We start from the raw sequence: 17,194 nt of genomic DNA on the forward strand, positions 1-17,194 counted from the left end.
ATGGAGAGGAGCCATGTTGTAGGAGAGGGGGCACGATTGCAAGACCCTGTTTTGTGTGTGTGTGTGGTGGGGAGGTGTTAATAAAGGGTACATTTCAATAGAACAGACATAGGGCCCTCCCAGGGCCATGTGCACTGAGCCTGCGCTCAGTGTGTCAGCTGGCCTTCCCTCACCTTGATCTCGGGTTCGTGAAGGGCTGTGCTTTTCTTCTGAGGGACCGCCTGCTCTCGCTTCCTCCCATGTCTCTCGGGCAGGTCGGCATTTTCCGCAAGTCAGGGGTGAAGTCTCGGATCCAGGCGTTGCGGCACATGAACGAAGCCTCACCTGACAACTTGGATTACGAGGGGCAGTCCGCCTACGATGTGGCTGACCTGCTGAAGCAATATTTCCGCGACCTTCCAGAACCCGTCTTCACCAGCAAGCTCACCGATACCTTTTTACAGATTTACCAGTGTGAGTGGAGGGCACAGCTGGGGTGGGGAGGGATGGAGAGGCAAAGTTAGGATATTCTCCCACGCAGCTTGCTTTTTAGATGCACCCTACCAAAAGCCCTGTGCACGCTTGCTCCCATCATGGGGTAACTGCGTTTTGCATTTCCAATAAAAATAAATAGCGGTAAATAGAGGTAAATAGCGGGGTTAAATGTATGCAGACAAGGCCTAGCGCAGTCTCAGAAGCCAGAGCGGCGGTGGCTGAATAGGATTTCAGGGCTGGAAACATTTCTTTGACTCTTCCCTCGATGAGCAGAGGCAGAATAAAGTGTGCCAGGTCTGCAGATCTGGGCACACCTGTTCAGTTTGCATATGATATTCAAGTCGCAGAATCCAGCATCTTCTTGGCACGTTGTTGTTGTGACATCTCAGTCCCTGCACAGCCCCGCTGATGACTTCTTCTCTGCACTCTTCAGTTGTTCCCAAAGAGCAGTGGCTCCAAGCTGTGCAGGCCGCCGTTGTGCTGATGCCAGATGAGAACCGGGAGGTTCTGCAGACGTTGCTGTACTTTCTCAGTGACATTGCCTCTGCCGAGGAGAACCAGATGACAGCGGGGAATCTGGCAGTGTGTCTGGCCCCGTCTATTTTCCACCTGAACGTCTCCAAGAAGGAGAGCACTTCCCCAAGGTAAGGTGGACTTGGCGGGGCTGGAGACTGCAGAGCCCCTTGTCAGAGCTCCATCCCCTCTGCTGTCATCACTCCTGTCCACAGGCACCTGCAGTTAGTGTGCTCTGTGGGCTCTGTCTGTGGCAGGGGGGCATTCAGGATCGCAAGCAGCAGGTCACTGCTGGATTGTACTAATTGAGACCACAAGTAGGAGACAGATAAATCAAAGGTAGCTCCGTAGATAAACGAGCAGACCAACATCTACCCCAGGCTGCCTTGGCCGCTGTCGTACACCACTTCCCAAGAGCGAGCCCTTTTCACTCAGGAGTAATTAATCCTGAGTAACAGCCATGCCCTGGCTCCATACTTGCTGCCACCAAGTCTGACAAGGATCCTTGGTCCACCCCTGAATGCCCAGTGGAGCTGGAGTAAAATAGATCCACTCCTCACTGCTGGGCACAAGTCGGAAAAGGTGCTTGGTGTCACTAAGAGCCAGGCTGCACATCACAGTTCTCTGTGGGAAATTTCCCAGCCTCCCCTGGCCGCCATAATAAGCTGCCAGTGGCATGGATGTGGATATCCGTATCCGGCAGCCCAGGTTCGCCTGAGGAGTGCTGGTGGGGTGGAAACCTCCCATGTGGATGCCGATCTGCTCTGAGCCACCCCTCCTCCCACTGTCCCATCACCCCTTCCATCAAAGAGCTTCTGAGCTGCTCCCATCGCTTAGAATTGCTCATCCAGCTCGCAGGAAACTCCACCGTCTCCCCCCAGCCCCAGCTCTTTCGAGTGGCTGCTTTATATTTCTAGCAATGTACTTAAAGTTTGTGTTTGAGAAGGCTTCGGGCAATTTGTGCTGATTGTCCCTGGGCGTTATCTGCTGCGTTTATAATAGATTTACATGATGCTCTTAAAAAAGGAAGATGGAACGTGTCTTGAGCACCATGTGGTTGGAAAGGTATCCAATTAGTTCATGATTCTGTAAATCATGAACTACTTGACTCTGGTTCTCCCTCTATTTACGTGGCTAATGGAGGTGTCACCATTTTGCTGTATTGTGGATAGTCCAGGGGTGGCCCTCCAGAAGTTGTTGGAGGACTGCAATCCCCTTCAGCCCCAGCCAGCACAGCCAGTGCTGAGGGCTGATGGGAATTGCAGTCCAACAACATCTGGAGGGCCACAAGTTTCCCACCTCGGGATAGTCTGGGAGAAAATAAATGGGCCTTGCTCAGGTAGCCTTCTGCATTCCTGACATTGCGCTGAATTGCCGTAAGCAGGAGCTCGGGCTGCCATGACTCTTCCCCATCCCCCTTCCTCCATGTGACAGGATGATTCCCAAGAGGGGCACTGTGGGAAAACCTGACCAGAAGGACCTGAACGAAAACCTGGCGGCCACCCAAGGCCTGTCCCACATGATCACGGACTGCAAGAAGCTGTTTCAGGTACGGCGGCAGTGCAGTGATTGTCGCCAAGCTCAGGGTCTTGTTCTGTTTCTTCGTCATTGCCATCTGCCATTAGAAAGGGCCCCCTACTACAGACATTATCCCTCAGCCCTTGGAGGTCTGAGAGGAGCCATGCATCCTCAGGGCGGGGCAAGATGCATTGTCCTGGCATGCAAGTAACTCCTGCATCAGGCTTCTGGTCCAGAGACTTCAGCCACCATGGCCCACCTGCTTTCAAGCAGACCCACACAACCTTGGGGGCTGGCAACTTACGTTAAAAAAAACAGTGACAAAAGCCGAGGGGAAGCTGAATTTGCAAGCCACATTCTGTTGTGCTTCCACTGTGTTCCCCCCAACCTGTGTCATACTCCAGCTCTGGGAGAGGACACACTTGATGCATTTTCTGGAAGCTCTACGTGGCCCCATTGGCTCTGCCAAATTCACCCAGCTCACAAAATATCCCCGGGCTGTTGCATTTGCCCTGACTAGATCACCCTTCCCTGCCTTCCGTTCCCCTTCCAAGATTCCACTGACTTTTCTGGAGCAGGTTCAGACACATGCTGTGAACCCAAGCAAATGCTTCAGGGGGCATTTTTGCCAATGGTGATAGGCAGTTGTTTGGTCCAAATGCCTCCAGCTGCTAAATGGTGCAGCTTTGCTTCCCCAGATTCCCCATGACATGATGCTGCAGCTCTGCAACTCCTACATGTCAGCCGATGCGCAGCCACTGTCCTTATCCGAGTTGATGAGCCGAAGCCTGCAGGGCGAAGGTCCGGATTCATGGCTCGACTTGGAAGTCAGCATCCAGGGGCTGCTGAAGGAGTCGTCCGAGCGCTTCAGGGGTTGGCTCAGCACTCCCGGCCCCCAGAACACAGAGCTTGCGTGCAAGAAGGTAAGAGGATGCCCAGCACCACGGCAGGGCAGGGCTGCTTCGTGGCTTGCACACCTTCCACTGGGAAAGAGATTAAGGGAGTGTGGACGCCCTCAGATGGGATCACTGCATACATGGGTGCTACACTTCGGGAGTTCCTCGGTGCGGGATGCAAACCTTGCCTACCCATAATACTCACCTCCTGTACAAGTCTTCTGCCGAGTTCTTCTTCGGCTCAGATTTGGACCCAGGCCGGAGAACTCCGTCCCACTTGCTTACCCAGCTGCTGTTGCACCAGGGAGGGGAGGAGGAGGGGTCTCTCTCTCTCTTCCCCTCTCCTCCTCCCCCTCCCTTTCCTGGAGCAGAAGCAGCTGCCAGCATAGCGACAGTCACCCTGTTGGGTTGGGGTCTCACAGGGGACCAGCTGATTGGGACCAGCAATTCTGAGTCCGTTTGGAATCCCTGCCCCCAACGTTCCCCACTGTCACCCGTCCCGGTGCAGATGGAGCCTGGAGGAGGCTGCCTCTCCCGAGGAGGCTGCTTGCCTCTGCTTCCCAGCAGGCACACCCTCTCCAACACGTGCGTGTGTGCAATGCGCGTGTAGCAGTCCTGTGTAGAAGAGCTTTCTGAGCATGGGTGTTGTCATGTCTCACGTGGCCCTACTCTTCTGAGGAACGTCCCTGGAGGAAGAGCTGGGCTAGTGAATGGAGCAGGTGAGCACTGCTTGGCTGGCTTAGCAGCATGTGGCCTGCCTCGGTTCACCTTGGAGGCAGCGGCAACGAGCCACGCGGGAAATGGAGGCCGCATCTTCCTGCTCAGAAACCTAAGGCCATCATGACGGCAGAAGCCTTTGCAGCAGTCCCTCGGGCTGGCAGCGTCCAAAGGGCGACGTGCGCTCGTCGGGGCGAGGCCTGTGGGGAAAGAGCTGCAGTGCGAGATCCGAGAAACGCTCCCTGGATCCCTGGCAATAACTCGGCGGAGGCTGCCCTCCAGCTCTCCTCTGTTTGCAGGCTGCCTTGCTGGCAGATTAAAGCCGCGTCCCAGAGCCAGCCGTGCTCCGAGTCATGTCTTGCTTTTTTGTTTGCCCAGGTTGGGGACGGGCACCCTCTGCGGTTGTGGAAGGTGTCCACCAAAGTGGAGGCACCTCCCCACACGGTGCTTCAGCGGGTGCTCCGTGAGCGGCACCTGTGGGATGAAGACCTGCTGCAGGGGAAAGTGGTTGAGGCCCTGGACAAGGACACCGAGGTGTATCACTACGTGACGGACAGCATGGGCCCCCACCCGCGGCGGGACTTCGTTGTGCTTCGGTGAGGGCCAAGAAATAGGAGTGCAGTGTGACTCCCCCCCGCCTCCCCATTCTGTCCTCTGGCCACCTCTCTGCCCAGCTCCTGCGGTGGCCGCCTTGCTCGCCTCCTCTTCTGCTTGCCGTCCTGACTGCCCCGATAAAGCCATTTTTCACTCCTACAGCCGCTGTGGCCGCATCGCCCTCTTCCTTAACGTCTTGTACAGGTATTCTCATTTTTAAGAGTTGGAAGCCCCCTCGGGGTTCGCAGATGTCTTCCAGCCAAGTCCCAGTATTGTTGCCGGGACAATTAGAAGTCCCCAGGCAGATGCGGTGGACTCCCCCCCGCCCCAATTTTGTGTTAGTGATGCTATGCAATGGTCAGGAGCCCCTACTGGATCGCACCTGTGTGTCAGTGGTGACCCCCAAACACCAGGACACTCAAGCCCTGGATGATTTCTTTGCCCTTCGCTGCTCTACTGCACGTTTGCTTGTGTAGCATGCTCCCCCCCCCCATATATATCTACATCCCTATCTCAGTCACGTGCATGCCTTCCCCTGAGCGTGGGGTGGCACATCCTTCCTGGACTCGTCTGAGCGAAGGGCGTGCAGCTTTTCTGTGGCAGCAGGATTCTCTTCTCTCCGTCCAGTTCAACGAGTTGTCACGTGGTGGCTGCTGCCGCTGCTCCTCAGCAAGGGGTGCCGGCACGTGGCCAGCTGTGGAGACCTGTCCGGGCTTCCTGCTGCCTGTTCCGTTGCTCTCAGTGTGGCTTCAGCCCGTGCTGGGAGCATAATTTCCATCGTGTTCTCACCATAAGATCTTGTCCAAAAGGGGAGGAGTGAGATCCGCAGCAAGGGGGATCTGCCGCAAAGCGTTGCCATGTGGCATTCCAGCCAGCCATGCCATTTTCCTGGATACTCCCTGCCCAGTTTTCCATGTCTTCCCTCTCGGTGCCAGCCAGCCTTCTGTGCCAGCTGAGCCCGCTCCATTGGCTTCAAGGGATACTGCTTTTCTTCTTTTAGCCACACAGCCCCCGTGGTGGGGAGGAATCTAACCCCCCCTCCAAGAGCACCATGGTTCCTATCCAAATCGGGGCCATATGCACTGACACAAGGGCAAACAAAACTATCAGGTGTAGCTCCACTACGTGTGATTAGCCGAACGTTTCGTCTGGCCCTGACGGGGGGCGGGGGGAGAGAGCACAGTGGCGGCGTTCGCTCCCTCTGTCCTCGTGTTCCGGTTGTGGCTCTGTGGGTGGTCCTGGCACAAGGCTTTCTGGAGACCCCAGAGCGGGCTGAGCCATTATGCCGGAACAAATTCAGCCACAGGCTGGTTCCAGCCGGTGGGCCGTAGGGTTCCCAGCCCAGTTTTAAAACTCCAGAATTTGAGGTGGGGGAAAAGGGGGTTAAAAGTGCCTGTTAAAGTGGCTAGAATAAATTTGGAAAACAGGGCAAAACATCACACAATTGCACTTGATTTGGAAGCATTAAAGTAGTGCCGAGAATAGTTCTGGCACTTCCTGCACCTTCTTTCCCGTTGCCATTTCTTCCGGCACAAGGCAGGTGGATGCTGCAGGGCTTTGCTGAGGGGCGTTGCTCACCTGAGCCACGGTGATGGTCTCTTTGTGCCCTTTTGCAGGAAGTGGCGCACGGACCTGCCCCGGGGGGGCTGCCTCCTTGTTTCCTTATCCCTGGAGCATAAGAAGTTGCCGCTGGAAGCCGGAGTCAGGGCAGTGGTTCTGACCTCCCAGTACCTGATGGAGCCGTGTGGCATGGGACACTCCAAGGTGACACATATCTGCCGTGCCGATCTCAGGTAAGGGTCTGACCAAGCCTTCTGCTCTGACGTAGGTGGAATGGGGGAGGCCTGTCATTGACTGTGGCAGCCAGCCATTCTGCGCATAACCTGCCCCCCATGTGCCCCCTTCCCCACAGCAAGCCAAGACAGCTCACAGCAGCCTCCATCTTTCTGGGGTCTACAAGCGTCTGTGACCCCCTCTCCCTTCTTGGTGATACAAAGTATGTCCTTAACCACGACGGGGCAGGGGGCATCCCAGTCCCTGGCACTGGGCTGGCTCACGCATGTGTGTTCACCACCTGATGGTGGTGAACTGGGCCATCACCATGGGTATAACACTAGAGACAGAACTTGGCCCATCACCTCAAGCCCAATACTTTTTAGCAGAGGCTGTTTACACATTCAGCTGCTGAAGTGTATGGAAACCAAATTATGTACAGGCATGTGTGAACCAACTCATAGTCCACCAAGGCAACCCAAATTTTGGACCAAGCAAAGCCGTGATCTAGTGCAGGAATGGGGAATCCATCACCCTCCTGATAGTCTTACACTACCAACTCCCATCAGCCCCAGCCAGCATGGCCATTGGCCAGAGATGATGGGAGCTAGAGCTCAACAACATCTGGCAGGCCACATGTTCCCCACGCCTGGTCTAGTGTTTGAGTGAAATGGGCAAATGAATCCACATGCACATGCTTACTTTCCATCTTTTCTGCTTCTATTAATTATGGGAGGGTCAAAGACGGAAGCCCTCCCAGCAGACCTCTCTTTAGTCCCACCCCCTGCTTCCAAGATGCCACCAGAGCTAAAAGGCTGTGCTTCCTGGGGTACTGCAGCCCACTTGAGCACGTGCTAGCTTGGAGATGTGGCCATGGCTAACTTCCTGCTCTTCTGTGTTCGTAGAGGGCGGTCCCCAGACTGGTACAGCAAAGTTTTTGGCCATCTCTGTGCTATGGAGTTGGCCAGGATTAGAGATTCTTTCCCGGTGCTCAACGCAGGTGGTCCAGAGACAAAGATCTGAAGATGCTGCCTGGCATATCTTGTCCTAACAGTGGTGCTATTGGAGTAGGAAGCTGGAACTGAGCAACGTGGCTTTTGCTTGACAGTGGAGCCTTCCAGGCACCTGAGCACAGGTTTCCTTCTTCAGCTGTGCCTCGTCCCCTGCCGCAAAGGAGCATCTGCCATTGTTCTTCTTCCACTTGAAGAACTCCATGAGCTGAGCCTCCAAAATTAGCTTGAAGAGCCTCATGGTGCCATTTCCTGGTTGAGCAACATGTCTTACTGCTTGGAAGTGATCTGGGATTCTCCTTGTTTAAAGCTCCAGAGGGTTTTTCTTTGAACTGTGATGGCTACCAATGGCTACTAGTCATGCTGGCTATATATTACCTCCAGTATCGGAGGCGGTGTGCCTCCCAATACCAGCTGCTGGGGAACATGAGCAGGAAGGTGATCTTGTGCTCCTGTCCTGCTTGTTGGCTTCCCATAGGCATCAGGTTGACCACTGTGAGAACAGAATGCTGGACTAGATGGGCCTTAGGTCTGATCCAGCATTGCTCTTATGATAGTTCTGTCCCGAAGTCATGCACCCATTTCAGGGAAAAGGGGCTGTGAGACCCAAAAGGACAGGCTGGGTGAGGTCGGCAGCAGCCGTACTCAGTGGTGGAGCACATGCTTCTGTGTTCAGTGACTAGCATCTCTGCTTACAAGAGTTCTCTGAAACCAGGGCTGGCAAAGGCTCCATTGGAGAGTCACCACCAGCCACAGCAGACACTGTTGGGATCAATGGTCTGCCTCAGTTCCCTTTGTGTCGTCATCGCTCTTTGAGTAGTGGGTGGGCTCACCTGTACAATGCAGCATCTGAAAACAACCACAGGAATGGCAGAGAGGGTGTATAGAGGGAAGTCAAAGACGGCAAGGTCATCACCGTGTTTGTGACTTCGGGTGGCATTGTGTTGAACAGAGAAGGAGGTTAGTCAGTGGTCAAGTGTGTGTAGGAGGTACTGCAGTACGTGTGTGGTTTGCATATCTGTGTTGTAACACAGAAGTAAGCATGTGTGTATGCACATACGTGTGTGTGTGGGGGGGGTATGTTTGGTCATGGAAGCCAGAAACATGTTCCTTGTTGCTTTTACAGTTTTATCGCTACTGACTGCCATCTATTGAGTGGCATAAGGCAGGTGATTGGACTGAAAGGATTCCAGACCTGAGCCTTGTCCACTTCCCTTAGACAGATGGATGCCCTTGTTTGCAGAAGTCTAGTGGGATGTTTGTCAAGAATGATGAGAATTTCACATTCATGTTAAGGAACGAGATAGAGCCAAAGGAGGAAATACTCAGAACCCTTGTGCCTCTCCTTTCTCACGTAGAACACCTGAACCTAAGGTTCTGCCAAGTGCAACTGAACCAAGGATCTCTGGGTTTTAAACTGTGACCCTGTGTTGAGTCAGGTAATGGGTCTCAAACACCAAGCTCATGGACCTCTGCCGCTTTGAAGGAGTCACCGCCCTTGCGTGGGCTCCCTTCCCTTAACATGATATAGATGGAGCACAACATATGTAATGCTACTGTTGGTAAAGAGGTGTGGATGCAAGGGACTGTGCCCACAGTCTGGGGTAACAAGACACCTCTTGTGACACCTGTTCTCCTCTTGAATGCCAATGCAAGGATCCCCCTCCTCATTATGGAGGGGAGGAGGAAAAGATCTGTCACTAGATCTCCAGAATTCTCTATCATGACAATTATACTCTGATCCTTCTAAATGTATAGTTTGACCTTGGCCAACACTGGCCTGTACGTAACCCAGTTTTTTCCTTACCCAGCGTCCCAACTGACTAGACAGCATTCCAACTGGAAGGCAAGAAAACCTAATCTGTTAGAAATCTAACTGTATCAGTTTTACAGGTGATAAATCTTTTTTTAAAAAATGGAAATAACTTGTATTCAGTTTGTGGGGCTTTTCTGTATTACTAATGTCTTGGGGGGACTATTATTTTCTAATCAATATAAATGTTTCCTTTCATACCTATCTATAAATATTGTACAGTTGGAATATTAATTTAATATATAACTTGAGTGTGAGAGCTTTTGGACAGAAGATGTTCAACAGAGCGAGTGAGTGAGTGTGAGAGAGATGTATTTTGTATTTAAGGGGTTTTGTACCATATTGCAGAGTGTCACAAGGAAAGGGAAGTTTCTCCTTCTCTATTTGTATAATAAATAAAATACTAACATAGTTGTTGGCCTCGTGTACTTCTCCACAGTTGTGCCTGTGTTTGGCTCCCCCTCCCTCCCCTTGCAAGCCCAGGGGTTCAGAGTTCATTATTTCATCTGGCACTCCAGACATAAGCATTTCTTTGACAAATGTAGGGTGTGCTTGGCTTTCATAGTTTTTGGCTTTGTAAGGCAGGAGCGTCTGTGTCAGGAACTTGAAAGCCAACATTTTCAGCATCTTTGCATTGGCTGCCAGCATCCAGCCTTGACCTTACCCAGGCAGACTCTGTATCTCGCCTGACATTGTTAATGAGACAGCAGGACATAGGCAGTAAGGTGTCAACCGGGAGAAAGAGTGGGATGGAAATGTCATGGATCTACTTGGGGAAATAGGTGGGGCAGTAAAACTATAGGCAGCCATGCAATTCTACAGGTGTAGAAGTCCCTTTTGCTGGTCAAACCTAAAGGACGACTTGATGCCCATATAACAAGTGCATGCCACAGCTAAAGGCCTGCTTTGCACTTGATACATCAGTCAGGTTTGCTATAAGTAGACTAGTATTTTCCCACAGCTTCTAAAACAACCATGTGTCTGCATGGGAGCCAAGATTCAACCAGAGTGCCCATGTACATGAATATAGACATGGAAGATCTATATCTGTTGTTCAGAGACCTGAAACAAACACCACCTGGACATTCAGTTAAAGTGAAAAGGCGCTGAAGTTCCATAGTAACACATGCTTGACTCTCTCCTATAGAAATCGACTGGACTTAGAATTGGATAGATGATGCTTTGCATTTGTACATAAGTTTGCCAAGTTCTCTTTCCAACAGCACTTAGCTCTTTCACGCTGTTCCACCTCTAGCCAAGTCATTTCTAGTGCCTTGGTCTTGCTGCTGGAAGCGAGGTTGTTGCGCTCCGTATGTGGTACTGACCAGGTCACTCACTTAACGCAACACACCAATACACACATATATCTTGAACATATACAGAGGCCTGCAGAGGTATATGAGCTGAGAAGTCACGGGCCATATTGCCTTGTGCAGTTCTCCTCAAACAGCAGGAAGTGCCACCAAAGGGAGGGAATAGAGATCTGGCAGAAGGCCTCAGAGTGAGCCCCTCCTCAGACGTGCAGGAGCACAGTCTGAAGCAGTCTAGCCTTTGTTCTTCCCTGCATACGTGAACTCCAACTCCAGAGTTCACTGTTTCTGACACCAAAGCGTTAGGGGAGGCAGCGTCAGCACTTCAGAACACATGTGTGTGCTTGCCACCCTAGATGGCAGAGAAATCGCTGCAGAATTTGGTCTCTTCTAGAAATTGGACAGAAACAGCAGAACTAAAGAGCCAGTTTTGTCTGGCAATGGGTAGATTGCAAGATTGCATGAATCTGCTGCATACTGAAGCGGTTTCTTCTTGAGCTTCCTGCACATCACCAGTAGCACTCTTGAGTCTACGGTTTCCTTCAAGCTGCCTGATGAAATCAAGAATCCTGGAGAGCTCTGGGGATGTAAGAGCAGGAACATAGCCCTTTTGATTATAGCCAAAGTTTATAGCCACCACCATCACAGTGGAGAAAGGGGGAGGCTCATCCTTGGCTTGATGCATGGACCTCCTAAACGCCCCAAGGCTATACGTCAGGTGCTGCTGCTCTATATGGACAGCAAGACAAAGCTTTTTTCTGGAGTCTCCTGTAGAGATGACCTGTTCTGAAGACACTGCTTGAACTTCTCTTGGAAAGAAGTTGTGGTGATGGTGTAGAGGATGGGATTCAATGTGCTGTTGATGGGCAGGATGAAGATGACCACCCAAGATGTCACATTGCCTGTTCGGGAAGAGGAGGCTATTAATCATTTATTTTACGTGTCTAATATTCTTCCACAGACGCCTTGTGCTCAAATGTTAATGGCAATTTTAATCTGACTTTGCAAAGCATTTTAATCATTGGAGGGTTTTTTACACAGAGATACATATTGCTATACTAATATTTATAAATCAAATATTCATAGCAAATCCCATAAAAGGGGGGGGGGGACATAATGCAAATACATCTCCAGATTATCATAGCGTATAGATCCAGGCCATTGTTCTGTTCTAAATTAAGCATTCTTCCCCCATATAACAAGACAACCAGACACCATGTTTGTAACGCTGGAAGTCCAGCTGCTGCTAATTTCCCATATTTTAATAGCCATTTGCTTTGACAATGCTGGTATGCATTGTTCTGGTTGCTACTAACAGATTTAACACCACTGCACTGACCTTATAAAATGTATGCAGAATCCAAAGTCTTTGTTGTTTAATTGTATGTTCATGATTTCCCACAACTTCTGCAATTTTTTAAAAAGGAGTAATACATTTTCTTTTACTGGATGTGTAGATTTTATGGGCCACCCTTTCTGTAAGGCTAATGTTAATTGCACTCCTAATATAAATCTACCCCAAGTTCAGTACATTCATAACATTCATCTCTTATGCGTGCACTAAGGCACCAAATATTTTAAAAAGAACGCAGGTTTGAATTTCAATTTGATATTGTTGTTTAAAACAAACCCACAAAGAGCTTTAAATTCACATTATCTTTATTTGTATCCCAAACCATTTCCCCAGTCTTAATTGCCCCCCCACCCGGCTGCAATTTGCCCCACCACTTTGGGGGAGGGAAGTTTAGGGGGAAGAAATGGTACAGGGAAAATGATTAATCCTGCCCCGCTTTTGACCAGCACTGCCCATGGCTGCTTTTAAGAAGCAACAGACACTGCGAGACCTGATCCTAGATCTCGCACGTCTTGTCCAGTCTGGCCCCGAGCCTCTGTGGTCTGCGGGGGCAGGATGAAGCTGCTGGTGGTCTCTCTTGTGGAAGATCTCCTCTGCTTGCCTTGAGGGGCAACCTTCTGCTGAGGGCTTTAGCTCACTGGGCTTCGCAGGCACTTCCAGTTGAGAGGTGTCTCGGATATCAGGTGCTGGGAAAGGTCCTTGCCCGAGAGCTGTTGCCAGTCACTGTAGGCCACACTGAGCTTGATGAATCAAATGTTCTGGCTCAGAATGAGGCAGCTTCCAAGGTTCCTGTGACCACGCAGGCTGGAGGGGGCTTAAAACCCTCCTGGCTTTTTATCTGGCTTTGCATATGCACAGCTGCCGGGTGTGCGGACGCACACAAACCTAGAGGCGAAAACTCAGTGGGAGAAGACAGCCCTGTCTTGCTCTCCATCTTATAAGCTTCCTCTACGGAAATGCCAGCAATGCTGCTGGGGACCAAATCCATAGGGTAAATTAACGCAATAGTGTAGCCTTATAATTCTTACATGGTTGCTCTTTTTTAATAAGCACCCACGTAGTGAAAGAAGGGGTGGGAGTCTTCACGACAACGGAATGAGAAGTGCATTGGAGTACTACCTGGATTTTCACGGAATCAGCTTTGGTCCATCAGGGACACATGAAACAAGATAAGCCAGGTGTAGGGTACCTTAAAAATCTGGTTTTTCATGCTTGAAAGGAACAGCCTTCTGAGTGGGGTTGGGGGAGCTGAACTGAAGGTCATCAAACTGGCAGAGGCTGCTCAACCAATGAGAGAGACTTGTTTCCCACCCCTGTCCAGGCTCCCCGCTGCTACTACATCATAAATGGAAAGCAACTAATTTCCCCCTGTGTGCAGATTTCCCTGAAGAAACCAAAATCTCCACTCCTCCAGTGCAGCATCTGAAGGCTCCTGAGAGCTCCCCACACCACAATTTCGCCATATCCCAGCAATCTGCTGCAGAGTTATTGTTCCTACCCCATTTTCCCCCATGTGCGCACTTTTGCCTATTGCTTCCAACCCCCCTTCCTCCTCCCTGAGAATGAGAAGCTCCCGTAAACCCAAAAGATCATTACTATGATAAAGTGGTGAAGTGGAGAAGGGACGTTACATAACAACAGAGAAACTACAGAACATCAAAGAAGCACAACATCGCAATAGCAATTTAAGAAAGCATCAGAGAAACGAAAGAGCACTTTAGGGTGAGTTGTTATAGTTGGCCTTTAATCCTTTCACTGCAGGGGAGCGAGATTTCTTAATTCTGATAAACATGCACAGAAGGGCGGGGGATATGTTAAAGAGTAAAAGCATGCTACCTAAGGTGATTGAGGGACTGCAGTAATGTGAGGGGTCGCTCCTGGGGATTTTCTCAATGAGAATGGGGAAAACTACTTCCATTGGGGAAACAAGAAGGAATGGGGCATCCCACCCCCTTGGCCATGTCACTGACAGGTCACGGAGGCATGCCCAGGATTTAATGCAGGGGGGATATGGCACACTGTGGTAAAACTGCCAGGGAACCACTTTCAGTATAAAAGTTGGAGTAAAAGGAGTTTCAGAAAATGCGGCTTTTCAAAAGGGCTGGTTGGCAGTGCAGTGGATAGGCGACAATGTCATGTTGCAAAGGAAATCAGACTGCTCTAACTGCAATAAATTCCTCATGAAGACAGCCTCCAGTTCAGCATTATGGAGCCTGCTGGTAAAACCTTTCCCCCCCTGGCCAGTGCAGTGTTCAAACGCTTCCCGTGTGCACCAGCACAATTGTGTGAGACATCTTTGCAGCACCACCAGCCGCCACCTGGAACATGCAGCTCTGGCAGGCAGATTCTCCCTGTGGTTGAGCTAGCAGGCTGCATTCAGACGCAACACTAAACCCTAGTTTAGCATGATGGGAACAAGCCAGGGCAAGCCAGCCTCAGCTTCACACATTCCCCCATCCCCTCTCCTCTAGTACAGCTTTTGCTTCTGAACTGTAGTTAGTGTTAACTTGGCTAATGGGAAAAAAACAGGATAATTAAGCAGGCTTGCTACCCCAATCCAGGGATGGGGATCTTGTTTTACACTGAGGGCCCCGTTCCCTTGGGGGTCTTAGAGGCTGCAGACCAGCGGTGGTTGGGGCCAGAGCCAAAAGTGGCCTGAGCCACCCCCAGCCAGCCAGCCAGCCAGCCAGCCCCTCTTTTGCTGTCTTTGTGAACCATCCTTCTTCAAATGTACTTCCTCCAAATGCCATCAAATTCAGGAAGAGTATGTCAGAATCCTGAGTTCTGTGATTTTAGGCAGCGGAAATAATATAATTATAACTGGATACTACAAACTCCCCAGCTAATTATCACATTGTAAATTTGTTCTAATCTGGAATATGTTTGAAATGTTAACATTTTCCTCTCGAAGAGTCACAGCTTTCCTCCCCAAACACGTGTTTCTCATCCGAGGTCCTGCCTCTCCTGCCTGCCTCTCTTCTAGCAGCTCATTCGTCTTTTCTGCTGGCCAGGAAGGAAGAGGCTTCTCTGCCCAGCATGGAGACACAGTGGGCTGCTGAGGAGGGTGGGCTGCTGGCTGGCTGGAAGCGCCCCAGGATCCGGGTCGCCCGCAGCCTGGCAGTTCCCCCACCCCCCCACTCTGGACCACAGTTAACACCGAGCACATTCCATCCAGGTTCAGACATACAAGTGACTGCAGTTCATTTAAAAGGGGACATGGGAGCTTCCAGTCTGCCCTTGGTGGGAACACCATGGGTGCACCAACCCCAGGTGTGTGCGTGTAACCCTAAACTGAACTATAGTGCAGCATTACATGTGAACCAGGCCACAGTGTAAGCAGCTTTCGAACACTAGCTGCATATTTTGGTGGCTTCCATCTCTGGGGCTGTGATGTTCGAATACTTCCAGAGATGCACCCACAGGAAAGAGAACGTTTTCAGGTGCCACACTTTTGTTCTCCATGTAGGGGCACATTCAAGAGAGCACATAACCATGGAAGGATCACAGCAATTTAGCACCTCCTGGAAACCACGTTTTCATGTCAACCTCGGTAAGTCAAGACAGCTACCTGGCACATCTATGTCCAACAATGAAAGGAGCTTCAGGAGGAAGATGGGGATCCAGCAGAGGGCGTTGGTGAGGACAATGAAGAAGAATCTCTTGGCAATGGCCACCTCCATGGAGAAAACGCCACGCTCGGCTGTCCTGGCTGCAGTGGTATGGATGGAAAAGAACATACTCGTGTAGGCAAACACAATGGTGACAAAGGCGACGAGGTTCAGACCTGCCAGTGGGAAGGGGAAGGAAGAAGCCAAACATTAATGTGTGCACAGGATGAGATGGGGCTCTTTGGAGGAAGGATTTGCAGTCAGCTCCACATTTTGCAGAAACCATTCAGGGCTGCTAGGGCAGAAACATGTTTCAAAAGTAGGAGGCATTTGCTGCCATCTACATTGCTTCAGGGATTTTCTGCTGACATGTTTCATGTGTTCACAATTGCTTTCTTCTGTTACAGGCCCTGGATATTTTTTCGACATGCGTACATCGTTCAATGCCATGACACTATGGCTTGGTTCACACATACCAACAGCCCAGCGTATGGATTGAGCATGCGCTGTTGTTGAATCATGAGCTTTTGTTACTGCAAATGCTGCACTATGTTTCAACTATCGGTTGTTAACAACAAACAACCCAGGAAGAGAACCCATGATTCATTGTTGGGTTGTGAACTCTGGATTGTTCATGGTTAACAACCCATTGTTAAATCATAATGCAGGGTTCACACATAACAACTGCCCAGAGAGTTTCGGGATAGAAATAGAAGAAATAAAACAACAACTCATGATACAATAACCCACAATTCAGCCCATATGCTGGATTGTTGTTATGTGCAAGCCAGGTCTATTTATATATCTGCATAAACATGATACAGTGCAACTGTGAACGAAGTATGTACGTACAGAACACTTGTATGGGGTGTACCAAAATTCAGTAGGACTGACAACGCTCTCATTCTCTGTTCATTAACAAATGATTCAATAAAATGTGAGAAACTGCAAGCCTATGCTATATCAAGATTGAAGGCAAAATGAAACATGTACATTTATTTACCTTCCATTTTAAAACTACTTTTCTCCTTGAAGAAACATTTAGTTTGGGCCTGACCAAGCTGTTGTCTTCTAGGAATATGAGCATGGGCAGAAGTCTCTCACTGGTTCAGGCCTCATGGTCCTTTCAGACACACAGGCATTTTCAAAATGCTACAAGGGGCAAATAGCCAGGACCAGAGGCTGAAAGAGGCAAGTTGCTAGCAGCAGATTAGCCAGTGAAACTATACTACTTTGGCACAATTTTGTTTGCATCTTTCTGAATCATTATGGCTCCTTGTATATAAACTGCTATCACAGAGTCACAACCCCTACAAGACTGAGGGGGAAAAACAAAGCCCACAGTGAGAATCTCAACTCTGTCTGTCATGAACTCACCAAGTCGCCTCAGGAGAGAGTTTTGCACTGAGCCTAGCCACTCTCAGGCCCCCACCCAAGAAGAATACCGGAAACACACACACCAAAAAAATTAGAAGACTGAAGCCGCTTCGGCCAAGGCCAAGCCCCAGGCCAAACACCTCCAGGAGCTGCTGCTGCAGGGGCTTCTCTTTCCCAGAAGGGCTTCGGCTGCCTGGCCCGGCTGGAAAGAAGAGCTCTGGCCAACGGCTGCCCTGT

At 50.4% G+C, this 17,194-nt stretch overlaps 2 protein-coding genes across 4 annotated transcripts in view; one reads left to right on the plus strand and one right to left on the minus strand.

Moving 5' to 3' along the window:
• Positions 1 to 9,734, plus strand: part of STARD8 (StAR related lipid transfer domain containing 8) — a 127,404-nt gene extending 117,670 nt beyond the window's left edge. For 2 of the 3 annotated variants that reach the window (XM_084814275.1, XM_084814276.1), the window contains exons 8-14: positions 255 to 453; positions 908 to 1,118; positions 2,422 to 2,536; positions 3,204 to 3,428; positions 4,497 to 4,714; positions 6,329 to 6,505; positions 7,391 to 9,731. In XM_084814275.1, coding sequence (XP_084670401.1) covers positions 255 to 453; positions 908 to 1,118; positions 2,422 to 2,536; positions 3,204 to 3,428; positions 4,497 to 4,714; positions 6,329 to 6,505; positions 7,391 to 7,508 — 1,263 coding nt within the window. In that variant the 3' untranslated portion in view covers positions 7,509 to 9,731. Of the gene's footprint in view, positions 1 to 254; positions 454 to 907; positions 1,119 to 2,421; positions 2,537 to 3,203; positions 3,429 to 4,496; positions 4,715 to 6,328; positions 6,506 to 7,390 lie in introns of all 3 variants that reach the window. The other variant, XM_084814277.1, reaches the window with a different exon arrangement.
• Positions 9,605 to 17,194, minus strand: part of LOC146338681 (relaxin receptor 1-like) — a 59,161-nt gene continuing 51,571 nt past the window's right edge. Inside the window, exons 17-18 of the mRNA XM_084813286.1 lie at positions 15,541 to 15,756; positions 9,605 to 11,520 (exon numbers count right to left, since the gene is read on the minus strand). Of these exons, the coding sequence (XP_084669412.1) occupies positions 11,348 to 11,520; positions 15,541 to 15,756 (389 nt within the window). The 3' untranslated portion in view covers positions 9,605 to 11,347. The remainder of the gene's footprint in view (positions 11,521 to 15,540; positions 15,757 to 17,194) is intronic.

This window comes from Heloderma suspectum, chromosome 9 (assembly GCF_057233095.1).
Source record: "Heloderma suspectum isolate Gila_16-S chromosome 9, 16-S_ref, whole genome shotgun sequence".
NCBI classification, from domain to species: Eukaryota; Metazoa; Chordata; class Lepidosauria; order Squamata; family Helodermatidae; genus Heloderma; species Heloderma suspectum.